General features: G+C 39.5%; 1 protein-coding gene across 1 annotated transcript in view; it reads left to right on the top strand.

Moving 5' to 3' along the window:
* Window positions 1–8,366: 8,366 nt before the first annotated feature.
* Window positions 8,367–23,604, top strand: part of znf366 (zinc finger protein 366) — a 29,479-nt gene continuing 14,241 nt past the window's right edge. Inside the window, exons 1-2 of the mRNA XM_007899793.2 lie at window positions 8,367–8,428; window positions 19,583–20,897. Of these exons, the coding sequence (XP_007897984.1) occupies window positions 19,605–20,897 (1,293 nt within the window). The 5' untranslated portion in view covers window positions 8,367–8,428; window positions 19,583–19,604. The remainder of the gene's footprint in view (window positions 8,429–19,582; window positions 20,898–23,604) is intronic.

The following is a 23,604-nucleotide window of genomic DNA, read 5'->3' as shown; positions in this document are numbered from 1 at the left end:
ACTGGGCTTGATGGATTAATTCACTGTTGCTTCCTTACATTCTTATGGATGCTTTAAGAGATACTGGCTAGTACACATTATAGGAGCAGAGTGGAGGGGCTTTACTCTGCAGCTAACCTATTGGTACCTGGGAGTGCTTAACGTTAACTTTTGAATAGATGAAATGGAAAAGTGTTTCACTTCTCAGTTTTCTCATCCTGGCATTGATGAGCACAGATATTCACCTACAAAAATGCACAGTCACCTACAGTCAGTGCTGTAAAGCACTCCTCCTAACATGAAAATATCAAATGGAAGGATTATTATTATAAATATTCACCCAAAAGAAGAAGTGTACAAAAAGAGATGATTTGGGAACATTGTGCTTGCTTCCCTACATTGCAATTGATGTCGTTTATATGGACTTTCAAAAGGCATTTGACAAAGTGCCACATGAAAGACTTGTAAGAAAGATAGAAGCCCATGGTATAAAAGCATGGATCCAGAACTGGCTGGGAGACAGAAAGTAGAGAGTTGTGGTGAACAGCTGCTTTTCTGACTGGAGGGAAGTGTACAGTGGCGACCCCAAGGATCGGGTTTAGGACCACTGCTCTTCTTAATATACATAAATGATCTGGACTTGGGTATAGCAATACCCAAGAATTCAAGATCCTCATGCTCACCTACAAGGCCATTCACGGCCTTGCTCCCTCCTATCTCTCTGACCTACTATCCCCCAACCTACCTGCCCGTACCCTCCGTTCCTCTGGCTCCGGTCTGCTCCACATCCTTCGCCCCAACCGCCCTACCGTCGGTGGCTGGGCCTTCAGCCTCTCAGCCCCTAGGCTCTGGAACTCTATCCCCCAGTGCCTTCGCCTTTCCACCTCCCTTTCCTCCTTCAAGGCCAGTCTCAAGACCTTTCTCTTTGACCATGCCTTCAGCTCCCCTCTCGACTCTCTACCCCCTCCTCGCTCCCTCCCTTCCCTCCCCTCATCCTGACCATTTCCCCCCTGCTCGGGTCCTAACCCAACTGTACAGCGCCTTGGGACGTCCTCCCGACGTGAAAGGCGCTCTATAAATGGAATCTTGTTGTTGTGTTGTTGTAGCAAGTACCATTTCCAAGTTTGTGGACGACACAAAGTTAGGTAGGGTGGTAAACAGTGAGAAGGATAGTAGCCAACTGTAGGAAGACATAGACAGAATGGTAAAATGGGCAGACACATGGCAGATGAATTTCAATGTAGAGAAATGCGAGGTAATGCATTTTGGTAGAAAGAATGAGGGGAGGCAATATAGGATAGGTAATACAATCTTAAGGGGGGTGAAAGAACAGAGTGACCTGGGGGTTCAGGTAAATTAATCCTTGAAGGTGGCAGAACAGGTAGATAAAGCTGTAAAAGGGGCATATAGGATTCTAGGCTTTATAAATAGGGGCATAGAGTACAAGAGTCAGGAGGTTATGATTAACCTATATAAAACACTGGTTAGGCCTCAGTTAGAATATTGCGCCCATTTCTGGGCACCACACTATAGGAAGGATGTTAAGGCATTGGAAAGGGTGCAGAGGAGATTTACGAGGATGGTACCAGGAATGAGGGACCTTGATTATGAGGAAAGGCTAGAGAGGCTGGGATTATTCTCATTGGAGCAGAGAAGGTTACGAGGAGACCTAATAGAGGTCTTCAAAATCATGAGGGGATTTGATAGGTTAGAAAGGGAAAAACTGTTTCCACTGGTGGGTGTGTCGGTGACTCGAGGTCACAGAATCAAAATAGTCTCTAAAAGAAGCAGAGGGGAGGTGAGAATTTTTTTTTTCACGCAGCGAGTTGTTCGAATCTGGAACGCATTACCTGAAAGGGTGGTCGAGGCCGATTTGATAACTACTTTTAAAAACGCGGTGGACAGGTATTTGAGGAGGTCGGGTTTACAGGGTTTATGGGGAAAGGGCTGGGAAGTGGAACTGACATTACATTGCTCTTTTCAAAGAGCCGGCACAGACTCGATAGGCCGAATAGCCTCTTTTTGTGCTGTACAATTCTATGATTCTGTGATTCTATGTTGAGCTAGGGACATTACTGTAATAATAATAATCCTTGCATTTGATATAGCGCCTTATCACATCTTCGAGAAGTCTCAAAGCACTTCACAGAATATGCTGTAAAGTGAATTGACTGTATATTTTGTGGGCAAAACGCGGCAGTCAATTGCGCACAGCAGTGTCTCACAAACAGTCGTGGATTGAGTGACAAAATTATTCTTGTTTTTTTCTCGAAGCGATTATTACCCCCAGCAAAGCAATCTGCCAATCAACTAACAACTGGTTCCTACTTATTGCTAGGTGTAGATTAAGGAAACCTGCCTAACGTTTTGCACTGCCGTGAATCAATCACAATATTAGATATAGAGCATATCTGATCTTTGCATTGTAGTGTACCAAACATGGTAGTGGTATATTTGGGGTCTACTTTGCGATATTCCCAGAATGGCTTCATTGCACTGATTGTGAATTTGGTTTGCCAATAACAAAACCTGTTTCATTTGCAAGGTTCAAACTGCGTGAAATTGTTAATCCTCCAAAATGATAAATCTGGAAAAAAAGGACCATCGAGAAAGATATCACTTTCAAACTTTCAATATTCATAAACCCAAGGTCTCAAATAGCAGAGCCTGATAGAGCAAATACCTGGAATACTTGCTCCCTTATTATAAATTCACCTTGACTGTTTCATTGTAACTGTTACTCTATGTATTGGCAAGAAGCATTGTCAGACAACCCGACAATGAAGTGTCTCTGCTGCCAACAATAGCAGGAAAGTGGATTGCATGCAGGGTTTGCTCAAACAAATCAAAAAGAACAGCCTTGAAGACAACTTGCTTGAAACAAATGCACGAAGCAGAAAAATGCTGAGACGCCTCCATAAAAACAGCTCCAGACAGCGAGAGACTAGGATGTGCTCCAAGCAAAGCATAAGTAATTGGAACCTTTCATCATATGTTTGTTGCATATAGATTCGGTTCAGCACAATAACTGAATGATTTAAATGGATGAATTGACCTGGCTTAGCGATGAAAAGAATCCTCATGAGTCGCTTCAGAGAACCATGTCTGTAAATATTTGTGTGCGTATTCATAATGTGGTGATGCTAAGTAGTAGCATCGCAATGAGTGGAGCTTGTAATGCTGAGGAATTTTTGATGATATAGGTTTCTCCGGCACCATGTAAGAACAGTTCCCTGCCACCTCCTTCTAAACATTTAACATATGTTTAGATTCCACTTTTTGTACTATGTTTACGATCCACTTTTCATGTTGTGAAGAAACGCAGTATGAATCTCAGTTAAGCAAAACACCTCAAAAATAAATTGTCTTGGAGCCTGGGTGCAATCATTACCTTGTTGTAATGTGTTTGTCAACACATCGATTTCAGAATAAATGCAGCAAATTCAAATTGATTTCACCTCCACTCCTAAGTGGTCCTTCAAATGTTCTTGCGCATAGCAGACTCTTTATGTTGAAAATACAACACCGGATTGGGGACCTCTGGGTACAGAGCTTTACTCAGCTCAAAGATGAACAATAAGGAGGAGGAGTAAGTAAAATTCAGGTTTTCCACTCCGCTTCGGTAATGTGACCTGACCGATCTTGTTGATGCTGTCTTGTACTTCAATAGAGAATAGAGAGGTGTAAGAGAGGGTGGGAGCCAGTATAGTTGGGCCAAATGGCCTATTTCTGTGTTGAATCACTCTATGTATCTATTAAATTATGTGTTGGCAGATGGACCCTGGTGATTTTGCACCACTAAAAAAAGGAAGTGGGGGAAGATCAACTTGCCAACTTGGATAGGGAACGGTGCATTATTTGGGTGACCTAAACTCAAAGAGAAAACAACTTTCCAATGGGGGAAATAGTAAAAAAGATAAATTACTAAATACTTGGCACAGATGGTCATTGTGCCAATGTACAGTTGTCAGGCACAATTCCAAGCCCAAGTTCTGGATTTTGGCTGCGACATTATTGGTGCTGCCAAACTGAGATTAAGCATTTCCCACTAAGAGGGAGGGAAGGTGAACAGGTGAATCATCACAGGCCAGTCTCACACACTTCCTAGCAGTCACTCTCAAAGAAGCGAGGTCCTGCAATCAGACTTCCTGTCCGTATTCTCCAATGGATAATAGTGCTGAATATGAAGGGAAATTAATTTTAAATAGAAGTTTTTATTTTTTGTCTGAAACTATGCCTAACATATGGAAACTAGATTCAGAGTTCCGCACACTGAATAGAATTAATGTTCACTCTCTCCCTGGAAAGGCACACACTGTTTACCTAATCCCAGAGAATATTAGACACAGTAAGACCCCAGGGTTGGGTACTGCTGAAGGTTAATCAGCGAAACTCAATTCTATGTCTTGTCCCCACCCTTGATTCCAGGATCACTGCTCTGCCTCCATTCTCTGGAACTCCATTTTCACCCACAAAATATAAAGTCAATTCACTTTACAGTATATTCTGTGAAGCGCTTTGAGACGTCTCGAAAATGTGATAAGGCGCTACATCAAATGTAAGGATTATTATTATTTATTATAACTTCAACCCGGAGTCCCTTTCCTTGCCTCCTTTAAGGTCCATCTCAAAATGGACCTCTTCTTTGAGAGCACATTCGGTCATCTTGCCCCCCAAACCCACACCCAGCTCAGGTGCAAACTCTTGACTGTCCAGTGCCTTAGGGGCATCCTTCCGATATGAAAGGCCATTCAAATGTAATTTGTTGATATTGTTATTGTAAACCCGACATAGCTTGCCATTGAAAGTAGTGTCTGGCAAACTTCCCAAACGAGGATAGTCCAGCTAGGACTATCCTATCCATTAGGGCTTTGGCTTGTCCGCTCCTCACACTCGCCTCCCCCCTCCCCCCCACCCCTCACTGCCCCATTCTAGGAGGTTAGACAGTACCTTTTTAAGAATCACAAGCAAATAAATGCAAAATTTATCCTATTAACTCCAGTGGATGGCAAATTATTCTTTATTATACGACTATAAACTGTCTGATCTTGAAGATTACAGGATTTATTCTGCCTCTTTTGTGAAGTATTGTATTCTAATAATCAGATTCCCCATTAAAAATACATGTTGAAAGATTAGCTGCACTCAGCAAATCCCACCACAAATTCAGCATTAAGCAAAATCAGTGAGTAGGAGACTATTTATTGAAAAAATGCCGAAGATAATCTGGAGAATTTTACTGTCTTGTTCTTATGTATTTGGAATTATTCCACCCTCTGGAACTCCATCCCATGTTCCCTTCGCCTTGCTCCTTCCATTGGCTCCTTCAAGGCACGCTTCAAGACCCTCCTCTTCGACTGTGCCTTCGGCCACTCTCCTACGCCCACCCTCCCCGCGCTCCACCCTCCCTGATCCCAACCCCCCACCCCCCACCCCCACCACCGGGTACTAATCCCTGACTGTTCAGCACCTTGTGATGTCCTCCAAATGTGAAAGGCGCTTTACAAATGTAATTTTGTATTGTATTTATTCCTTTTCTCACACACACAGAGTCATTAATGTGTGAAATAGGTAATCAGTGTCAGCTTGCCTCAGTGGTAGCATTCTTGTCTCTGAATCAGAAAGTTGTAGGTTAGGAAACTCCGCATCAGGACTTTGAGCTCGTAGTCTAGGCCTGAGGTCGATTGCTACTAGGTGGCATCTTGTGCATGCTCAACAAAAATCAAGAAGAAGAAACAATATTTACCACAGTTTAAACAAAAACGTTTTTATTTTTATTTCCAGATTCATGAAATACTTTGTGCATCTGGCTTCGTTTTCAACTGGACTGAATATTTACGCAATTCTACCACTCCTTTCTCTTGTCTTTTTGAACATGCTCAAGAGTGCTACTTAGCGACATTCAACTGGCTGGAGACCCTGGTTCTGGGTTGGCACTCCAATGTCAGTGCTGTATTGTTGGAGATTTTTTATTCTTTGGTGTCCCGTTTGCCTGTCCCAATTGGCATTAAAGATCCTATGGCATTATTTGGTAAAGAAGTTTCTTTTGATCTCCCAGCCAACAATTCCCCCAGATTATAGAATTGATCGTTCACTTCACAGCTGTATGGTTACTGCATTTGCCAACAAACACACAGCCACTACATTTTACAGAAAACTCTGAGAAGTGCTTTCAGACATTTTGAGCTGATGAGGTATATTATCAAATGTAAGGATCATCTTGGTATCAGATGAAGCAGCTAATGTTTTGCTATTTAAGAATTTTTAAAAGAAGTTGTATGAAAGATAATAATAATAATCCTTGCCTTTAATAGGGCGCATTTCACTTTGGGAGGATATCTCAAAGTGCTTTACAGGATATGCTGTAAACTATTTTGTGGCAAACACAACAGCGAATTTGCACACAGCAATGACCCACAAACACAAATGGTTGGAATGAGATTGAGGATTGGAGGGATAAGTGCACAAAGCGAACATAAAGATGCTGGAATGCTGTTGTGGAACACAATGGTTTCTGAGGTCAAGGCAACAGGTCAAGATGTAAAGTTGGAAAAATTTCTGGAATTTTATGTGATATCTATGGAGAAAAGGAGAATAAGGACTTCAGAATTTTCTTCAGGAGATAGTAGGGAATCCTTAATAGAGTGATGGGATTTTTTAAAATGTTTTTAAAGTTTATATTCTTCCCCATTATGAATCAGGGGTCCCAACTCTATTCCATGAGACAAATGAATCTGAACAATGCAGTAAGAACAATGATGCTGGAAAGAGGAAAATGCTGTAGGTGTGGTAAAGGTGCTGAAGGCAATAGTTTGGATGCCGAGAGTGAGTAAGCGCCGTAAAGCAGGGCATTAGTGCTGCAACATGCTTTGCCCTGGGATATAATAGCACTGAAGTTGTTACCAGCAAAGGTCAGCCATTTTTGAAAAGAGGGCCACCAGCCCACCTTTCCTGCCAAGGTATGGTATGTGATGCACCAAGACCCAAGCAGAGAAATGTGAAAAAATATAAAATACTTCAACACAGATTGATATCAACAGTGAACAAAGAGATCAAAAGCTAAAGACAGATAAAACAGCTTTAATGCAGCTGAGAAATAACATTAGGTTTCAGAGTGTACAACAAAGACATTTATTACTAGCAGTAATTAGGAACCCGGTTGTTAGTCAATTGGCAGATCATTTTTCCGGAGGTAATAATTCCTTCAAAAAAAAAATTGGTCCCTTCAATCCACGACTGTGTGTGGGATACTGCTGTGCGCAATTGGCTGCCGCGTTTCACCCACAAAAAAACAGTCAATTCACTTTACAGTATATTCTGTGAAGGATTTTGAGATGTCTTGAAGACATGATAAGCTGCTATATCAAATGCAAGGATTATTATTAGATATATATAAATGCAAAAAGATAAGGAGGTACTAGGCCGAGAGGGGATTTATAGGTGAGGGTGAGGACCTTGAAAACAATTCACTGGGAAATAGGGAGCCAATGGAGTTAGCGAGGACTGGGATAAATAATGAAAGAAGAAGATTTTGGAAAATAAATCGTGGAATAAATTTGAGCAACATAACTCGCATGAGCCATGGCTATTCCACAGTCACAGTATCCGCATCACTAGTGGTCTATTTTTCGGTAATCTGTTTATCTCCTCTCAAATGCACATTCTTTCTAAGATTGAGCTGTAGGTAATAAAATGTCTTTCATTAGTTTCCAGCTAGTTATTGTAGAAATACTCGCCGTTGATCACTTCTCTCTGTTGTAAACTTTTGCAGCTACAAGAGCAGTTTATTGTAAGCATAAAAATTGATCAGAATCCATCAGTTTAAATGTGTGCAAAAGTTAAACATTAGTCATTTTATTTTCATAAAATTCTATTCATGAGGTACTGCTAGAAGGGTTTAGCAATAAATAAAATTAATTTAGATTATATTGGTAAAGGACTTCAGTTACAGATATGAAACAAAACTTACAAGGAATGCATTCTAATAATAATTTGATTACGATAAGCAATGAAAAGCTTTTATTGCCCACAGACAATTGATGGATTGTGCTTAAAAAAGGCTTATCTTCTCCATAAGTACTGCATTCCTGTATGTAACCAGTGCCCCAGTCCAGGCTGGGAATGAAGGCACAAACCTCTATCTAATTTCCTTTTTTGTTGTTTCCATATGAATCTCTTTTTTTCTCAGAGAAAGATGATTATCTGGAGTTTCCTTATTTTTTTGCAGGAAGTCAAAGGGCTGTTGGCTTCCTCTCCCCTCCCTTCCTTCCTTTTTTTCCGAAGGTACTCATCTGAAAAAAAAGAGAACGAAGTGATTTTGTTCCTGTTCCTTCTTCTGTAGCTTCAAACTCTGTCACAGTTAGTTCCTTTTTTAATCAAATCTGGGTAGAGGCTGCAAGGAGCAGGTACAGAGGAGAGAGCTCTCTGTAGACATTAAGGGAGGACACTGGTAAGTTTCACTGTTAGAACATGGGTTTAAATGTTGATATGTAAAGTATGAATATACTTGTGATTTTTGCTCTTAAAACAGGCACGGTTTATCCTCAGTGCTTAAACTCTTCCTTAATTCAATGGTAAAAAAATAGCATCTGGCTACAATCCAGTAGTTTGCATGATTTGTATATATTTAGTGGTGTAAAAAGGAAGTTAAAAAGCAAAAAGTGTGAGACCAGTAATACATATTGTGACCCTTTTATCAAATATGCACAGTTAGCATTCCTTTGAAGAAAGTTGTTTTCCATACGCATGATTCTCAAGCAAAAGTGTCCCTTCTCGTTCTGTCTCAGAGCTTTCAGTTTGTGGAAGTCTTCAGAACTACTCTTCACACACTGCTAGCAATAATGGCTTTGTTGATGTCTTTGCGGGGCTAACAGATATTTGTTTACAACTGCAATAAGTAGCAGAAGAACGAGAGCCCAGGAGATGAAGGTAGATTCAGCTTTCAGTGAGTTATTAATTTTGAAAGTCGATAAATCAATAGACTATTATTTATTAACATTTACTCCAGAGCATTTGTTCCATTAAACATACAACAGACTAATATTAATCTTGATAAGTATTGTTAAAAGATTTAGGATTATCAGCATGTCCTTGCTTTGATGCAACACTTCAGGCTGTAGAATTCAACACTGAGCAAGTGTTATTCTTAGAAAGAAAAAAGGAAGAACTGGCATTTTTAATACACAATCCATAGTCTCTGGCATTCAGACTAAAATGTGCATATTGTACAACACTAATATATCAGAGCCAACAAAATTATATATAGTAATATCAAAAAGGAAACAGATGAGTGAAAGAATACAAGATAATGTGCAATACAATTTACATTTACACAGAGCCTTTCATATTGGGAGGGCATCTCAAAGCGCTTGACATTGTTGGACGGGCACCATAGCTGGGTGTGGGAGTGAATTTTTTGAATAACTCTTGACCTCCACTGGACACTGTTTACTTCACAAAAAAAAGTTGAATCCTTTTTAGAAACAAATTTTAATCAAGAGTCAAAAAGTCTCTGAGAATAAACCTTTGATCAGCTTCTGTCGGGTAAAGGACAATGAAAGAAGAGTTGAATTTGTGACATTGCGAGGACTAAAACAATGCTACATTGCTGTGCACAACTGGCTGCCGTGTTTCTTTTGCCTACAAAATACCAGTCAATCTATTTTACACTATATCCTATGAAGCGCCTTGAGACATCTGAATGCATGATAAGGCGATATATCAAATGCAAGGATTATTTATTATTTCTTTCATGATTCAAACTATTGATTGACTACAAGAGAAACAGAAAGGTTCAGAGGACTGTTTAGGCACTAAACACAAACAAATATTTTTATACAATACAAAATTAAATTTGTATAGCAACTTTCATGTCAGGAGGATGTCCCAAGGCACTGGAATGTTATAAAGAGAACTCTTCCCAAATCAAAATACATTGAAGGAAAAGGAATTTCCTTCTGCATTGCTGCACTGATTATTTGTTCTGTGAGTCAGTCATTCCTGCTTTAAAGCAGAAGAATGAAGTGAAACTAAAAATGATCAAAATGAGAAGTGTTAATCCCTCTGTTCTCACTAGCACCCAAAGGTAAATTCCCAGGGAGAAATGAAAAAAACAATAAAAGACAGCCGGTCCCAGTTTTCAGTAAGTGGATAATGTTCACACCACTGGAGAGAAGCCTGCAAGTTTTCACTTCCCTAATTCAGCAACTCAACTCAAAACATCCACAGATTTCCACTGAAATGCCCCGCTCAACAATCACATTCTTTTCGATTGTTAGTCCATGAATTTCCACAAGAATTGCACTAAGATAAAATCTTGAGATACATTTTGCATCAGAATCTTAATCAGACAACAGATGATTATCCAGGTTTAACAAAAGATCTGAAATCAGTAAAGCCTCTGTAGAGCCCAATGTTTCCTGGAGACTTTAATGCTTTGAAAGTGGTGAGAACATTTAGGGTATGATCATTTGAATTCTCTTGTGGGAACTTGTGTGTGACAGTAATGAAGCTATATCTTCAGACAGAGTATGAGGAGTTTGTGTATGTTCTAAATATGCTCTCACTGAGTGACATATGGAACAAAACAAAAGTGAAATCTACTCTGTGGAGCAATTGGATGCTATGGTAGATTTGCACATTGTGCTTTCACCTGTGGATTCTAACATCTCAGACTGAAGGGATGAAGTCTTCTCCCATTTCTGGAGTAAAGATCCCACTGTAAAATGCTGCAGTTGTAAATTAGTTTACTGTGGATGGGCACTGACTGCATTACAAACCAGGCAAACGTAGGCACTGAATTGACAAGCTTCAGATCATTTGAATACAGTATAAAGATGGGTGGTGTGAGAAGTGGAAAGGGGATGCTCTTTGTGAGGTTGAGTTTAAAGCCTACTGTTGCCCATTGCTACACCCGAGCAGGGAGTGTTTGATGCTAACATCAGTGCACAAACTGATGAACTTCACTGAGCTGTTAGGAGAGGATCAATGTTCATACTCCTCACTGCCATTAGCATTTTAAGCTTGAAATTCCTTCTACAGATTTTCGCAGTTTTTTTAAAAAAATTGAAACCTAAACTCTGGACCGAAATGATCTCTTTCTATGCTATAAATATTCAAAATTTTATAATTCTATGATTTCTCATCCCTTTCTCTCCGCTCTCTATATCCCTAGGCTATGTGCCAATTGTAGCCAATGGGTGGTAGGTCTCCATCAATGCCCCCTTTTCCTGTGTGGAAGTGTGTTACCTCCGCTCAGTGCCTCCCTTGAAGGATGTGGCTGGACTCAGTTGCGTGGGGGAATGTCCTGGCTGTATTAACTCTGCTGTTAGGAGTAAGGCACTTATATATTGCCTCCTCCCTCACACCAACGGATTATACTAACCAGCACTTGGCACTGATCTGGTTTCTTCCAAATAGGAGCCTTACAGCAGTGTTGCTTTTCACCTTGTCATCCATCCTTAGATAAATGCACCAAGACACTCCCCATATGAAGGGTACTGTTGTTGTTAGATCTTTAAGAGAAGTAAGGGGCAAATGTATCAAATTTACACTGATAAGCAGATAGACTTGTTTTATAATGCATTGTAGTGACACTGTGACATTATGATGTGCATGCTTTTCCACACATTGTGTAAGCTCCAGCTGTTATAGTGGAGCCAGTGTCAAACTAAATTCTTGTGGTAGTTGTGTCAGAGAAGAACAATAAACTGCAGTATTATTATCATATTGCTTTTTTGCTGCCAATGTTCTCTTCTCCTTTCAAAGGTGCATTTGCTGGCCTACAGTCTAATGGGTACTGGTAACATTCCAGCACCCTTACATTACTCAAACTGTGGGGAGGGGGGGGGGGGGGGGGGGGTGTATCACAGCTTAGCTTAATCCTCACATATTATGTGGGTTCACATAGCACACACTTTACAGCATCAGTTATTCAGCAGAAATCTTATCTATTTTTTTTTCACCTCTCTAGCACGCTAGTACTGAACTAAGATCAATTGTTAGTATCTCAACTGCTATCCTGGCTGAGATCAGCTAAATATCATAAGCTTGCTTCACAAGGCAGCTGGTCAGAATCCCCAAACTACCTGGAATTCTTTGGTTTCTTTATGGCTTAGATAGTGTCTCCCCCACTGGGCAGTCTTATTCTGTAATGAGCTCTGTAAGAACACAGTGTGCTTTGTCATATTTCATATCCTTCAACTATTTATTATCTAACAGATGTCCTTAAATTGACCATTATTGGTAATATTTTATAAATTGTCAAAGTACTCCTAACCATCTAGAGATCGTATTATGCAAGTATTCAACAACAACAAATGACATTTGTGTAGCACCTTTCACATTGGGAGGATGGTCCAAGGTGCTGGACGTCCTATTCATTATTTAACAACAACAACTTGGATTGATATAGCGTTCTCCACGCTGGATGGCGTCTCAGAGCGCTTTACTGCAAAAGGTAGGAAAATTCATCAAACACTTTCTACACACAATTTCTAAAATAATTCTGAAGGACAAGCAGAGATGCCTAGGTCTTTGTTTAAAGTTATATTTAATGGATTCACTTGCAAATACTCATGAAAATATTATACAGTCGCAGGGCACTAAAAAATTCTCCATGTCCCACCCAGCAGCATAGAGAAGTAAAGGGGCAGTGACTATTTCAATAAGTAAGGACTGCTCTGAATTGATGTTATAAACTGCTTGCAACACAGTTATGGACATAGAAACATCTTCCTTTTAAATATCCCAATCAATTCTACATCCAAGGGAAGATCACTCCACATTCTCACAATCCTCTGCAATGAGAAATATTTTTTGAAACACTCTTTGGTCTGAATATATTTTCTGAATTAAATAGCAGAATACCGTGTATGTGAACAGAAGCAAGCCTTGAATTTCCCTGTTCACTTGACAAAGTCAACCATCCGCAAGTCTAGACTGAGTAGGGTCTTTAAGCTCTTTGGTATGTCCTCCCGACATGAAAAGCGCTATATCAAATGCAAGGATTATTTGTGTGTGCATGTATGTGTGTGCACGCTTTATCTTTTGTGCTAATGCAGGAGTCAGTGCCCAACTTGGGTGCCCTATGAAGTGCTTTGAGACATCCTCCCGACATGAAAGGCATTGTATAAATGTAAATTGTATTGTATAATAAGTCCCTAGTATACAAGTGCTGTCCAAAACCCTTGATTGTCCAACATCCTGGGACGTCTTTCCAATGTGAATGGCACTATACAAGTGTAATTTGTTGTTGTTGTTTGGTATTTCAGTTCAGGCAGACTTGTCAATAGAGTTGTCAGCAGTATTCTTCCTCCAAGGAGAGGTTATTTGCAGATAGTTGTGTTTGGGTTTGCTTTTTCCCAATCAAGTTAGTTGCTAAAGATGTACATCTTCCTAGTTGTCTTAAGGGTTATGATGCTGAGAATATTTCCATACCTTTTCCTTGTCCAGAGAAGTGACAATGATGATTCCAATTCTCCTTACAGTCTATACACTCCATTCTGGAACATATATTGGTTTATCATGACTTTGTTTAATGAGGACCACAAACTTAATTCTCTAAATAAGAAAATTAGATAAGAGATGTATTACAATACAGTACAGTACTTAGACCAGATGTAGCTCCTGCATTGGCAACATACTCAGTGTGCCTTGGTGTATTAGCACCTATTTATACTTTTTATCCTATTTTCCCATCTGTTAAACAGCTGGATGATGCAATGGGTGAACTGTTGTATGGATACTCTGCAATTAAATAGGCTGAAGGGCCTTTTTTATCTGAATCTCTTGTAATCAGAGCTGCAACCTTCCTTTAATGTACGACACACACAGACTTCCAATTGCTGGTGGATACGATAATGTTTTCAGAAAAACTTTTGTAAACGCTCTGAGATGCTACCCCATGTGAAAGGTGCAAGTTGTTATTGTTTGTAAATTCTCCTACTGTATAGAGATTTGCTGAGAATGATGTGGAACATTGCTATTTATGGGTACATTTTTGTCTTTGGTCCTTCTTTTATTGTATTTGTTAATCTTCAAATATTATGATGCCTTTATTCTCAATCTAGTTTTAATTCATCAATTGACATGTCAAGCTCTTCATTCATGTCTTTTTGAAGAAATTCTGTTAATATTTGTCAATTAAAAAGTGTATAGATCATACCATTTCTAAGATCCAGCAAAGTTTATGGAAATGAACAGGTCAATTAGTCAATTAAAGCATAATTACTATTGATTTAGTCGTGACTAATATTCACAAATAAAACCAGGCATTCTACTCACAGACGCCAGCAGAGTAATATCTATGTCTGAAGGTTTTACATGAAGTCAATACATGTTGCCAGGGAAACTACCTCTGTAAATCACAGGAATACCTTACCACTGGAAAACAGTTAGATGTTGAAAGGCTTTGATATGGACAAGCTTATACTGAGGTTTTAAAATGGCTCCAATATAATCCCCAGGTCAAATTCATGAATTAATTTGTTCCAACAGCCTCAAAGTTATTATAGAGCTCAGTAGTACAAAAAGGTTATAAGTTTGGAATATAGGTAGAAAATTCTGAAGATGCACAGCAGGTCGATCTTTGCCTGAAATAGGAGAGGTTTTTGGTTGTGGTAATTTTTGAGCCAATACATTTCCATTAGGTTTATTGCATTTACGTGGGGTCTCCTTGGAGTCAAGCTGGCAAAGAATGTCAGAATCGAGCCAACTCTCTGTGGCAATCTCGGTGGGTCCGTAGTACTCCGGGGCACTGCTGATGACAACCCTGCCAGCCTGACTCATCAGCAGATGTTGGAGGGAAGGAGATTCTTACTACTCAGCTTCAGTAAACACTGCAAGCCAAAGCCCTAAGAGGTAGAGTGGTCCAAGCTAGATAAACAGTAGGAGGCTTATCAGACTGTGATATCAATAGTAATTTAGGTGGTTTACGCTGGTTAAACTTCAGCACAACCAGTGAGGTCTCCAATATTTGGCTCTTGCCAAACTCCAGGATTTTGTAAGGCAGAATGGGCAAATAGATGGCAAATGAAGTTTAACATCGGAAAATGCAAAGTAATTCACTTTAGTAGAAAAAAATAAAGAAGCTGTATATAGCCTATATAGTTATAAGACAAGTAGAGAGGAGCATAAAGATCTGGGAATTCAGATCCACAAATCTCTAAAGGTAGTAACATGGGTAGATATGGCCATATAAAAGTACCAGTGGGGTCCTGATTTTATTTCCGGAGGGATACAGTGTAAAAGTGAGAAGAGAATGTTGAATTTATATAAAACCTTGGTTAGACAACACTTGGAGTATGGAGTTCAGTTCTGGTCACCACACTGAAGAAAAGAGTACAGTATAGGTTTGCTGGAATAAATGTTCAGGCACTCTGAGATGCTACTTATGTGAACACTGCTAGCATCTCAGAGCATCTCATTTATACAGTGTAGAACATGTGCGACACTATATAAATGCAAGTTGTTGAACAAGTTGTTGTTGATGTAGATAACAGGTTACTTCTATCAGGACAGAATACATAAGTTAGGTCTTTTTTCCTCTAGAGAGGAGATGTTTAAGAGAGGACCTAATAGAAACATTTAAAATCATAAAACGGTTTGATTAGATTAGTATACAGTGTAAATAATCGGTTCGAATTGTTGGGGTCTGTAACCAATGAACAAAAGTATAAGATAGTTACAAAAGAATTTAAAGAGAATTTAAGAGGAACTTCTTCACGAGAAGATCGTGAGAAAGTGGAATTCACTGTCCGAAGCGGTGGTTGAAACAATTAGCATAGATGCATTAAAGAGGAAATTAGATAGACACATGAGGGAGAAGGATTTAATAATAAATAATAATAATCCTTGCATTTGATACAGCGCCTTATCACATCTTCGAGACATCTCAAAGCACTTCAAGAAAATACTGTAAAGTGAATTGACTGTATATTTTGTGGGCGAAACACAGCAGCCAATTGCATAAAACAGTGTCCCACAAACAGTCATGGATTAAGTCACCAATTTTTATTATTTATTTTTTTGAAGGAATTATTACCCACATAAAAGCAATCCGCCAATTGACTAAAAACCGGGTTCCTACTTACCAGTAGGTAAACAGAGGTGTGTGGAGCAAGGAAACTTGCTCAATGTTTCGCCCTGCCCAGGAGTCGAACCCAGGTCTCTCGCTTGCGAAGCGAGTGCTCTAACCATAAGATCATAAGATCATAAGATGTAGAAGCAGGAGTAGGCCATTCGTCCCCTCGAGCCTGCCCCGCCATTTAATAAGATCATGGCTGATCTTCTAACCTAATTCCATTTACCCACCCTATCCCCATATCCCTTAATCCCTCTATCCTTTAGAAAATTCCTCTAACCTTTAGATCCGCTGAGCTACAGGATTCCACAAGGGAGGGAGTAAGAGGTGGGTGAAGACTCATGTGGTGTATAAACCCAGGCACAAGCTTGTTAGGCCAAATGGCTTGTTTCTTTGCTGTACAATCTATCTAAATCTATGATTTGGACACTCTTACCATGGTGATCGATTTCCACATGTGTCAGACACTCGGCTCACCAAAAATAATTGCCTGGGTTTTGTAGTTGCTAAGGCAGATAGGCCAACCACATATCAGCTGCTGCTTTGTTTCATTGCTGAAACTCTCTCAAGCCAATGCTCAGTTTGATGACATCGACAGCTGTGTTTATCTAGTTATTATTCTCTTTCAGACAAACATTTCTCCCTTGAGAAAGCATAGGCGTGTCTTACAAAAAGGATGTGATTTTTTCTGGCACTAAGCAGAGGAATACATTCCAAGAACCAGGGTAGAGAGCAGGATTAGATGGATCAGCAAATATGTGTCATTTCCCACTCAATGTCGGTTCCCCTCTTCGATCTGCAATAGTCCTATTTAAAGTTTAATGCATTTTCAAGAACCCTGAGCTTATAATAATAATCTTTACATTTGGCATAGGGTCTTTTACATCGGGAGAATGTTTTCACAGGTTGATGTGGAATGACTGTCAAGATTGTGAAACTCTCTATTCCCTCAGTATTGCCTTCCTCTTAGGATCACCAGGTTGGTCACTCATTCCATGACTGTTTGTGGAACATTGCTGTGCGCAACTGGATGCCGCATTTCATGCACAAAATACACTTTACAGTAATATTCACTTTATAGTATATCTTATGAAGTGCTTTGAGACATCTTAATAATGTGATAAAGTGCTATATCAAATACAAGGATTATTATTTATTATTATGGTTCTGCCCTCACTATGGATCTTGGAAATTCACATAGGCTTCTAAGTAACAAACAAAGTTTGCCATGTGTGCAGACAAGGCCTTCTCAAAAAATTGTTCCATCTCGTTTGCGCATCAATAATATTTGAACAGTCAGAATAATTGGCAGTAATGTGCAGCAGATTTGGTATCTTTTACTTGGGAAATAAGGGCTACAAAAGGGATGTTGAGAAAGGTGGGGAAATGGAATTAGAAGATCTGCCATATTCAAATAAAATGACAGAACAGTCTAAAAGAACAGAATATGTTCCTATGTTTCTATTTTCCACAGTTAAGATTCCACTGCTTACATTAGCCAAAGACCTATCAAGCCATTATTTAATATTGTTGATTTGGTCCATTTGATAGAACTCTGTATCAGTAAATTGTGAGTTCCTACTTTTAAATTCATCCATAGTCTCGCTCCATCCTATCTCTGTGAACTCTTTAACTCCTACCAACCAGCCACTCCCTTCACACGGCAAGCGCTGGCCTGCTTCAATATACCCCCCCTTCCCGCCCCACCATCAGCAGGTGCGCTTTCAGCCTTTCTACCCTCACTCTCTGGAACTCCACTTCATTCAAGTCTGTCTCAAGGCCTACTTTTTTGCACTTTTGGTCATCTTTCCTCTTCCCAGCACTCTTGGCTCCCACCCACAGTTTGGGTGCCTAGCCAGTGCTGTTAAACATTTTAGGACATCACCTCAAAGTGAAAGGAGCTATATAAAAGTAACATTGGATAGTATTATTCAATGGGGAGCTGCATCATCATGGTGCTGTCCTTCATGCTATTCTGTAAAATTTCTCTTGAAGTTAACATATCTGATATTGTAACACTCCAAATGCCTCATCAGTGATCCATATAGTGTTCGAATACCTTCTTTCAGCCTGAGACAAACACCTTTGAGTTATAACTTGGTATCGACTTTGTTGATAACATCTTCCCATTGATAAAAACATGAGTAAATTATCTTTGACCACTGGGTGTTTTACAAATGCGGAAACGCATCACCATAGCAATGATATAATCTGAACACGTTTTCTTCTCAGAAACAGCAACATATCTATTTGTAGGTCAAGCACAATTTGTATTTATTTAGCTCCCTCCCAATGGCATAATGTATCGGAGTGCTTTACAGATGCAGTATTAGTCACCGAGCAAGATAAAGGGGAGAGGGGGAAGGAGGAATTGGCCATAGGCTTGGTCAAAGAGGTTTGTTTCAAGGCAGGACTTAAAGGCAGATAGAGAAAGAACAAGGCAGAGGGATAAAGTAAGGGAGTTCCAGAGACTATGGGGCATAGTAACTGAAAACATGGCCTTTCTGGCTATGATCAGAAAGAAACCAAAAGTACATTCTCTTGCGGTTTTAGTGCTCATTTAAAATCACCGGTGAGACATCAGATGTCACTTTAGCTGGGCTAGAGTGGGGAAGTCCAGTCCGTGCTCCACACAGATCTTGTCTCGACCATTTTCATGCTTGGTTTCAATGGCTTTGAGTTCACTTGGACAGGCAAAGCTTCTTCCACAAATGCCACAAGTATATGGTTTCACGTCACTGTTCTGCATCATGCGTTATTTGAGATGACTAGTTTGTGTGAAGGCCATGTTGCAAACAAGGTATTTGTGAGGTCTTGTACCCTGATGTGTCAGCATGTGAGTGTGCAGGTGGCTCAGTTGTTTGAAGAGCTTCCCACACTGAGAGCAAGCATGAGGCTTAATACCACTGTGCCCCAAGGTTATATTTGGATGTGTTTGACTTTTCACACATTTGACATTGCCATTGTTTCTGATCGCTACTCACATCAATATAATAGGTGAAGGAGCTATCCCCACCTTTGCTGCAATAGCCTGAGTGACTTCCTTCTGTGCCGTATTTTCTACGAGTCTATGAATGATAGTTCAGTGTCTCTCTAAAGGTTTAGAATATCCAATTTGAACCTCACTAAAGCTTACAGAGATACATGCTTTTCACTGGTTAGGCACTAATAAAATAGTGAGCAAATGCAGGACGGACAGAAATAAAATACATGGCACTCTATTTATTCCAGGCTGTCTGAATTATTTAAATTATAACTTCATTGGAGTTTAAATTTGAATGAGATGTAATCTATATCTGTTAGTTATATTGATCCGGTAAATTGAGAGAAATTTGTACAAATGATAATTCTTCATGTTTTTAACTCTTAAAAAGCTATTTACAGCATCTATTTTGTTGGCTTTTTGAATTTCTGTTTTTTTAAGGTGGCTAAGAGTTAATATTGAATTAAAACGGACTGGTTTAATTATCCTCAAATTTATAAATACATTTATTTATAACTTTATTTACTCTTTTTTTAAAGGAAAAAATCAGAGGTAACATCCATGGAGAGCAAGTACATCATCAAAATGGATGAACATATTCCAAGTTTCAGAGATTTTAAGGAAATACAGACTTCTCCACAATTTTCGATGCAGCCTCTTTCACTTACTGCTAAACCAAACAAATATACAATCTTTAGAGACAACTATGAATCGGGCATCATGTATTCTGGGAAGGATGTGTCTACCCCAACTCTGGAAAGATTCCCTGTAAACTCTGAAGGAGGGTCCCGTAAGCGGAAAAGCACTCCCACAAAAGTAATTCACACTTCCCGGTTAGACGACTTTTCAATAGAAATGGAAGAGCCTGAAGACATCAAGATGGACATACCATCACCAAAACCCACAGCCGGTGCCCAGATGATAGACTTGAGCAACGGAGGATTTCAGTTCTTCAGAACTTTAGATCATCTTGGTACTATGGGATTGAAACCTGAATCCATTAAGCATAACGTGATGTGGCCAGCAAGTCCTCTGATGATGCACTCTCCCCGGCCATACTTTGCTAATATTCATCCTGAATTTATGTTCCCTTTTGTTATGGCACCACCAAGTCTGCATTTTAGACATCCCTTTTATAATCATGATCTACTTGGATATCCCATTGGAGGCTTCCATATTGCAGAAGAAAATGGTCAGAAAAACAGGGTCGAAAGAGTTGATGTCAACATTAAGATTGATGATACCTATTATGTTGATGTGGGTGGCGATCAGAAACGCTGGCAATGTCGAATGTGTGAAAAGTCGTACACATCCAAATATAACCTCGTGACACATATCTTGGGGCACAGTGGTATTAAGCCTCATGCTTGCTCTCAGTGTGGGAAGCTCTTCAAACAACTGAGCCACCTGCACACTCACATGCTGACACATCAGGGTACCAGACCTCACAAATGCCTTGTTTGCAACAAGGCCTTCACACAAACTAGTCATCTCAAACGACACATGATGCAGCACAGTGATGTGAAACCATATACTTGTGGCATTTGTGGAAGAGGCTTTGCCTATCCAAGTGAGCTCAAAGCCCATGAAACCAAGCATGAAAATGGTCGAGACAACATCTGTGTGGAGTGCGGACTGGACTTCCCCACTCTAGCCCAGCTAAAGCGACATCTGACGTCTCACCGAGGTCCCATTCTGTATCAATGTAATGAATGTGACAAAACATTCCAGTATCCAAGTCAGCTTCAAAATCACATGATGAAACACAAAGATATCCGTCCCTACATCTGCACTGAATGTGGGATGGAATTCATTCAACCCCACCATCTCAAGCAGCACTCCTTAACTCACAAGGTAAGAATCTTGTGTCTAAAGACAAAGTGACCTTTCATTCAGATCATCTCAAGGAGGTTGGTAGATTATCTATATGCAAAACTGTACAGAATTTATTTGTTCATTTATTGGAACAAGAAAAAGTCACTTAGTCACAATGGGAATTATTGTCCCCTGTGTCTTGATGCGTGGCCAAACTTCACAATTTCTGTTTTCATAAAACTGAGTATAAATGCCCACATAAATTATTAGAACATTTTAGTACCTGAAATTGACAAAATTTTTATGATAAAAGCAAAATATAAAGAAATTGTTGGAAGCATACAACAACACTTTAGCATTCATGACCCAACCATCACAGCCCAGGTCATTCATTCTAGGTCTAAGATAGGGTTAGATCCCTTTCATGATCATTGATCCTTGGTGACATGTCCTTTCTATATTTTATTTATATGAGTGAGAGTTATATCAGTACATCCCAGTAGATTGATAAATTGTAGTAAAACTGTAGAAATATTACAGAAATTAAGATATTTCTAATATTCACAACATACATTTAACGTTAAGAGTGTTAGAAGCATAACTGAAAATGTGCAGAATATACAGGAGGAAGTTCGGATTTATCCTANTTTTTTATTGATTGAAAATATGCAGTCAATTCACTTTACAGTATATCCTGTGAAGCGCTTTGAGATGTCTCAACGACGTGATAAGGTACTATATCAAATGCAAGGATTATTATTATTATTTATCAAAAAGTTTATTTTTCAATGTGAAATTCCCCTCCGCCAGTTTTAAAACTAAACTGGATATCTCAGAAGAGGGGCCAAGTGCTCTGGTGATGATGCTATGATGTAATGAGAAGGGAGTAATCAATGATCTTAATGTTACAAGAATGAAACAGCCTTGGAAACTCAGAGGGGACCTTGTACAGTATTTAGGATTTTAAACTGAGAAAGTAAACCCACCACATACTTGCAGATAACAAAGACAGCAGAACAAGAGGGCACAGGTTCATGGCCGCAAAGTGTAATGTCAAGACAGACATCGAAAGGTATTTGAAACAAAAACAGAAGTCGCTGGGAACACTCAGCAGGTCAGGCAGCATCTATGGAGAAAGGAAAGTGAGTCAACGTTCATGCTTGTTCATAACCTGAAATGTTGACTCACTTTCCATAGATGCTGCCTGACCTGCTGACTGCTCCCAGTGACTTCTGTTTTTGTTTCAGATTTCCAGCATCTGCAGTATTTTACGTTTTGTTTATCAAAAAGTATTTCTTTACTCAGAGGGTGATTAATGATTCAAACTGACGATCAAGAAAAGTGATTTGAGGCCAGGACACTGGATTCTTTTAAGAAATCACTTGATGCTGTAATGAGATGACAGTTGGAAGGACAGATGAGATCAAATCAGCAAACCAACTTCTTCATCTGAATCTCATCTGATCATGTGTTTTCACATGACTGTTCTCAAGTCTTCTTTTTTTTCTTTTCTTGAGGGAGAAGACTAATCCTGTAAACTGGGGGCCAATCTGGTGATATTCACAATTATAAAAAAAATACATTTTAATTGGCCTGTTTAAAACATTGGTGTGAAACATTGATGGACTCCTGTAGCACATTGGTTAGAGCACTTGCCTTGCGAATGAGAGGACTCAGATTAAATTCTTGGGCAGGGCAAAACCTTAGTTTAGTTTCTTTAGTCCACACACCTCTGTTTATCTAACAGTAATTAGGAACCTGGTTGTTCGTCAATTGGTTGATTGCTTTCTGGGGATAATAATCCCTTCAAAAAAATAATAATAGTAATCAACTCAATCCACGACTGTTTGTGGGACACTGCTGTGCACAATTGGCTGCCATGTTTCACTCACAAAATATACAGTCAATTCACTTTACTGTATATTCCAGGAAGCGCTTTCAGAAGTTTCAATGACATGATAAGGCGCTATATCAAATGCAAGGATTATTATTATTAAACATGCAATGTTTTTCATGTGATCATTTGCACTGGTAATAAATCTCACATCATCAGTGACTGCATTTCACATTGTTCTATTGAAAATATGACAGGCTTCATTTCTCATTGTTATTTTGATATCCACCAAATTGGCCCTGTGTTTACATAGAAGAGTTTCAGTTCTCATTAATACAAACTCACAATGACTGTATTTCCTTTCTGATCCTAATTTGTGTAACATAATTCATTTAAGAGACTATGGTTGGTGTACTTGCTCCCTGCACTCAGCAAATGTGGTTCTGCTGCACAACCCACTCCACCTCCCACCTCCCGCCAATTCGATGGCCGAACCTTCAGCAATGATGCCCTCACCCTCTGGAACTCCCTCCCTTCTACACTGTATTTCATTCCTTCTCTATCTTTCTTTAAATACCACCTGCAATCTATCTCCTTAATCACATCTATGGTCACTCTTCCTCCCCTTGTAACTTGCTCAACATCTGACACCGGCTCTGTAAAGCACTCCGAGACTATATCCTATGTGAAGGACTTTATTTAAATGCAAGTTGTAGTTATGAACCCAGCTAAGTACAGGAAACACAGAGAATTATCATTATTTCATGATCATTTATGTTTTAAAAAGTGATCATATTTCAAAGTTCTTCCCATATTTAGTGGCAGAAATTGAAACAATGTTAGTGCATATCCATTAAGGTGACAGCTTGGCTCAGTTAGTAGCATTCCCTCACCTGGTGTGGGTTCAAGCCC

Source organism: Callorhinchus milii, unplaced genomic scaffold (genome assembly GCF_018977255.1).
Source record: "Callorhinchus milii isolate IMCB2004 unplaced genomic scaffold, IMCB_Cmil_1.0 Scaffold1, whole genome shotgun sequence".
Taxonomy (NCBI): Eukaryota; Metazoa; Chordata; class Chondrichthyes; order Chimaeriformes; family Callorhinchidae; genus Callorhinchus; species Callorhinchus milii.
Note: the sequence above shows the minus strand (reverse complement) of the source record. Positions and strands in the feature narration are given on the sequence as shown.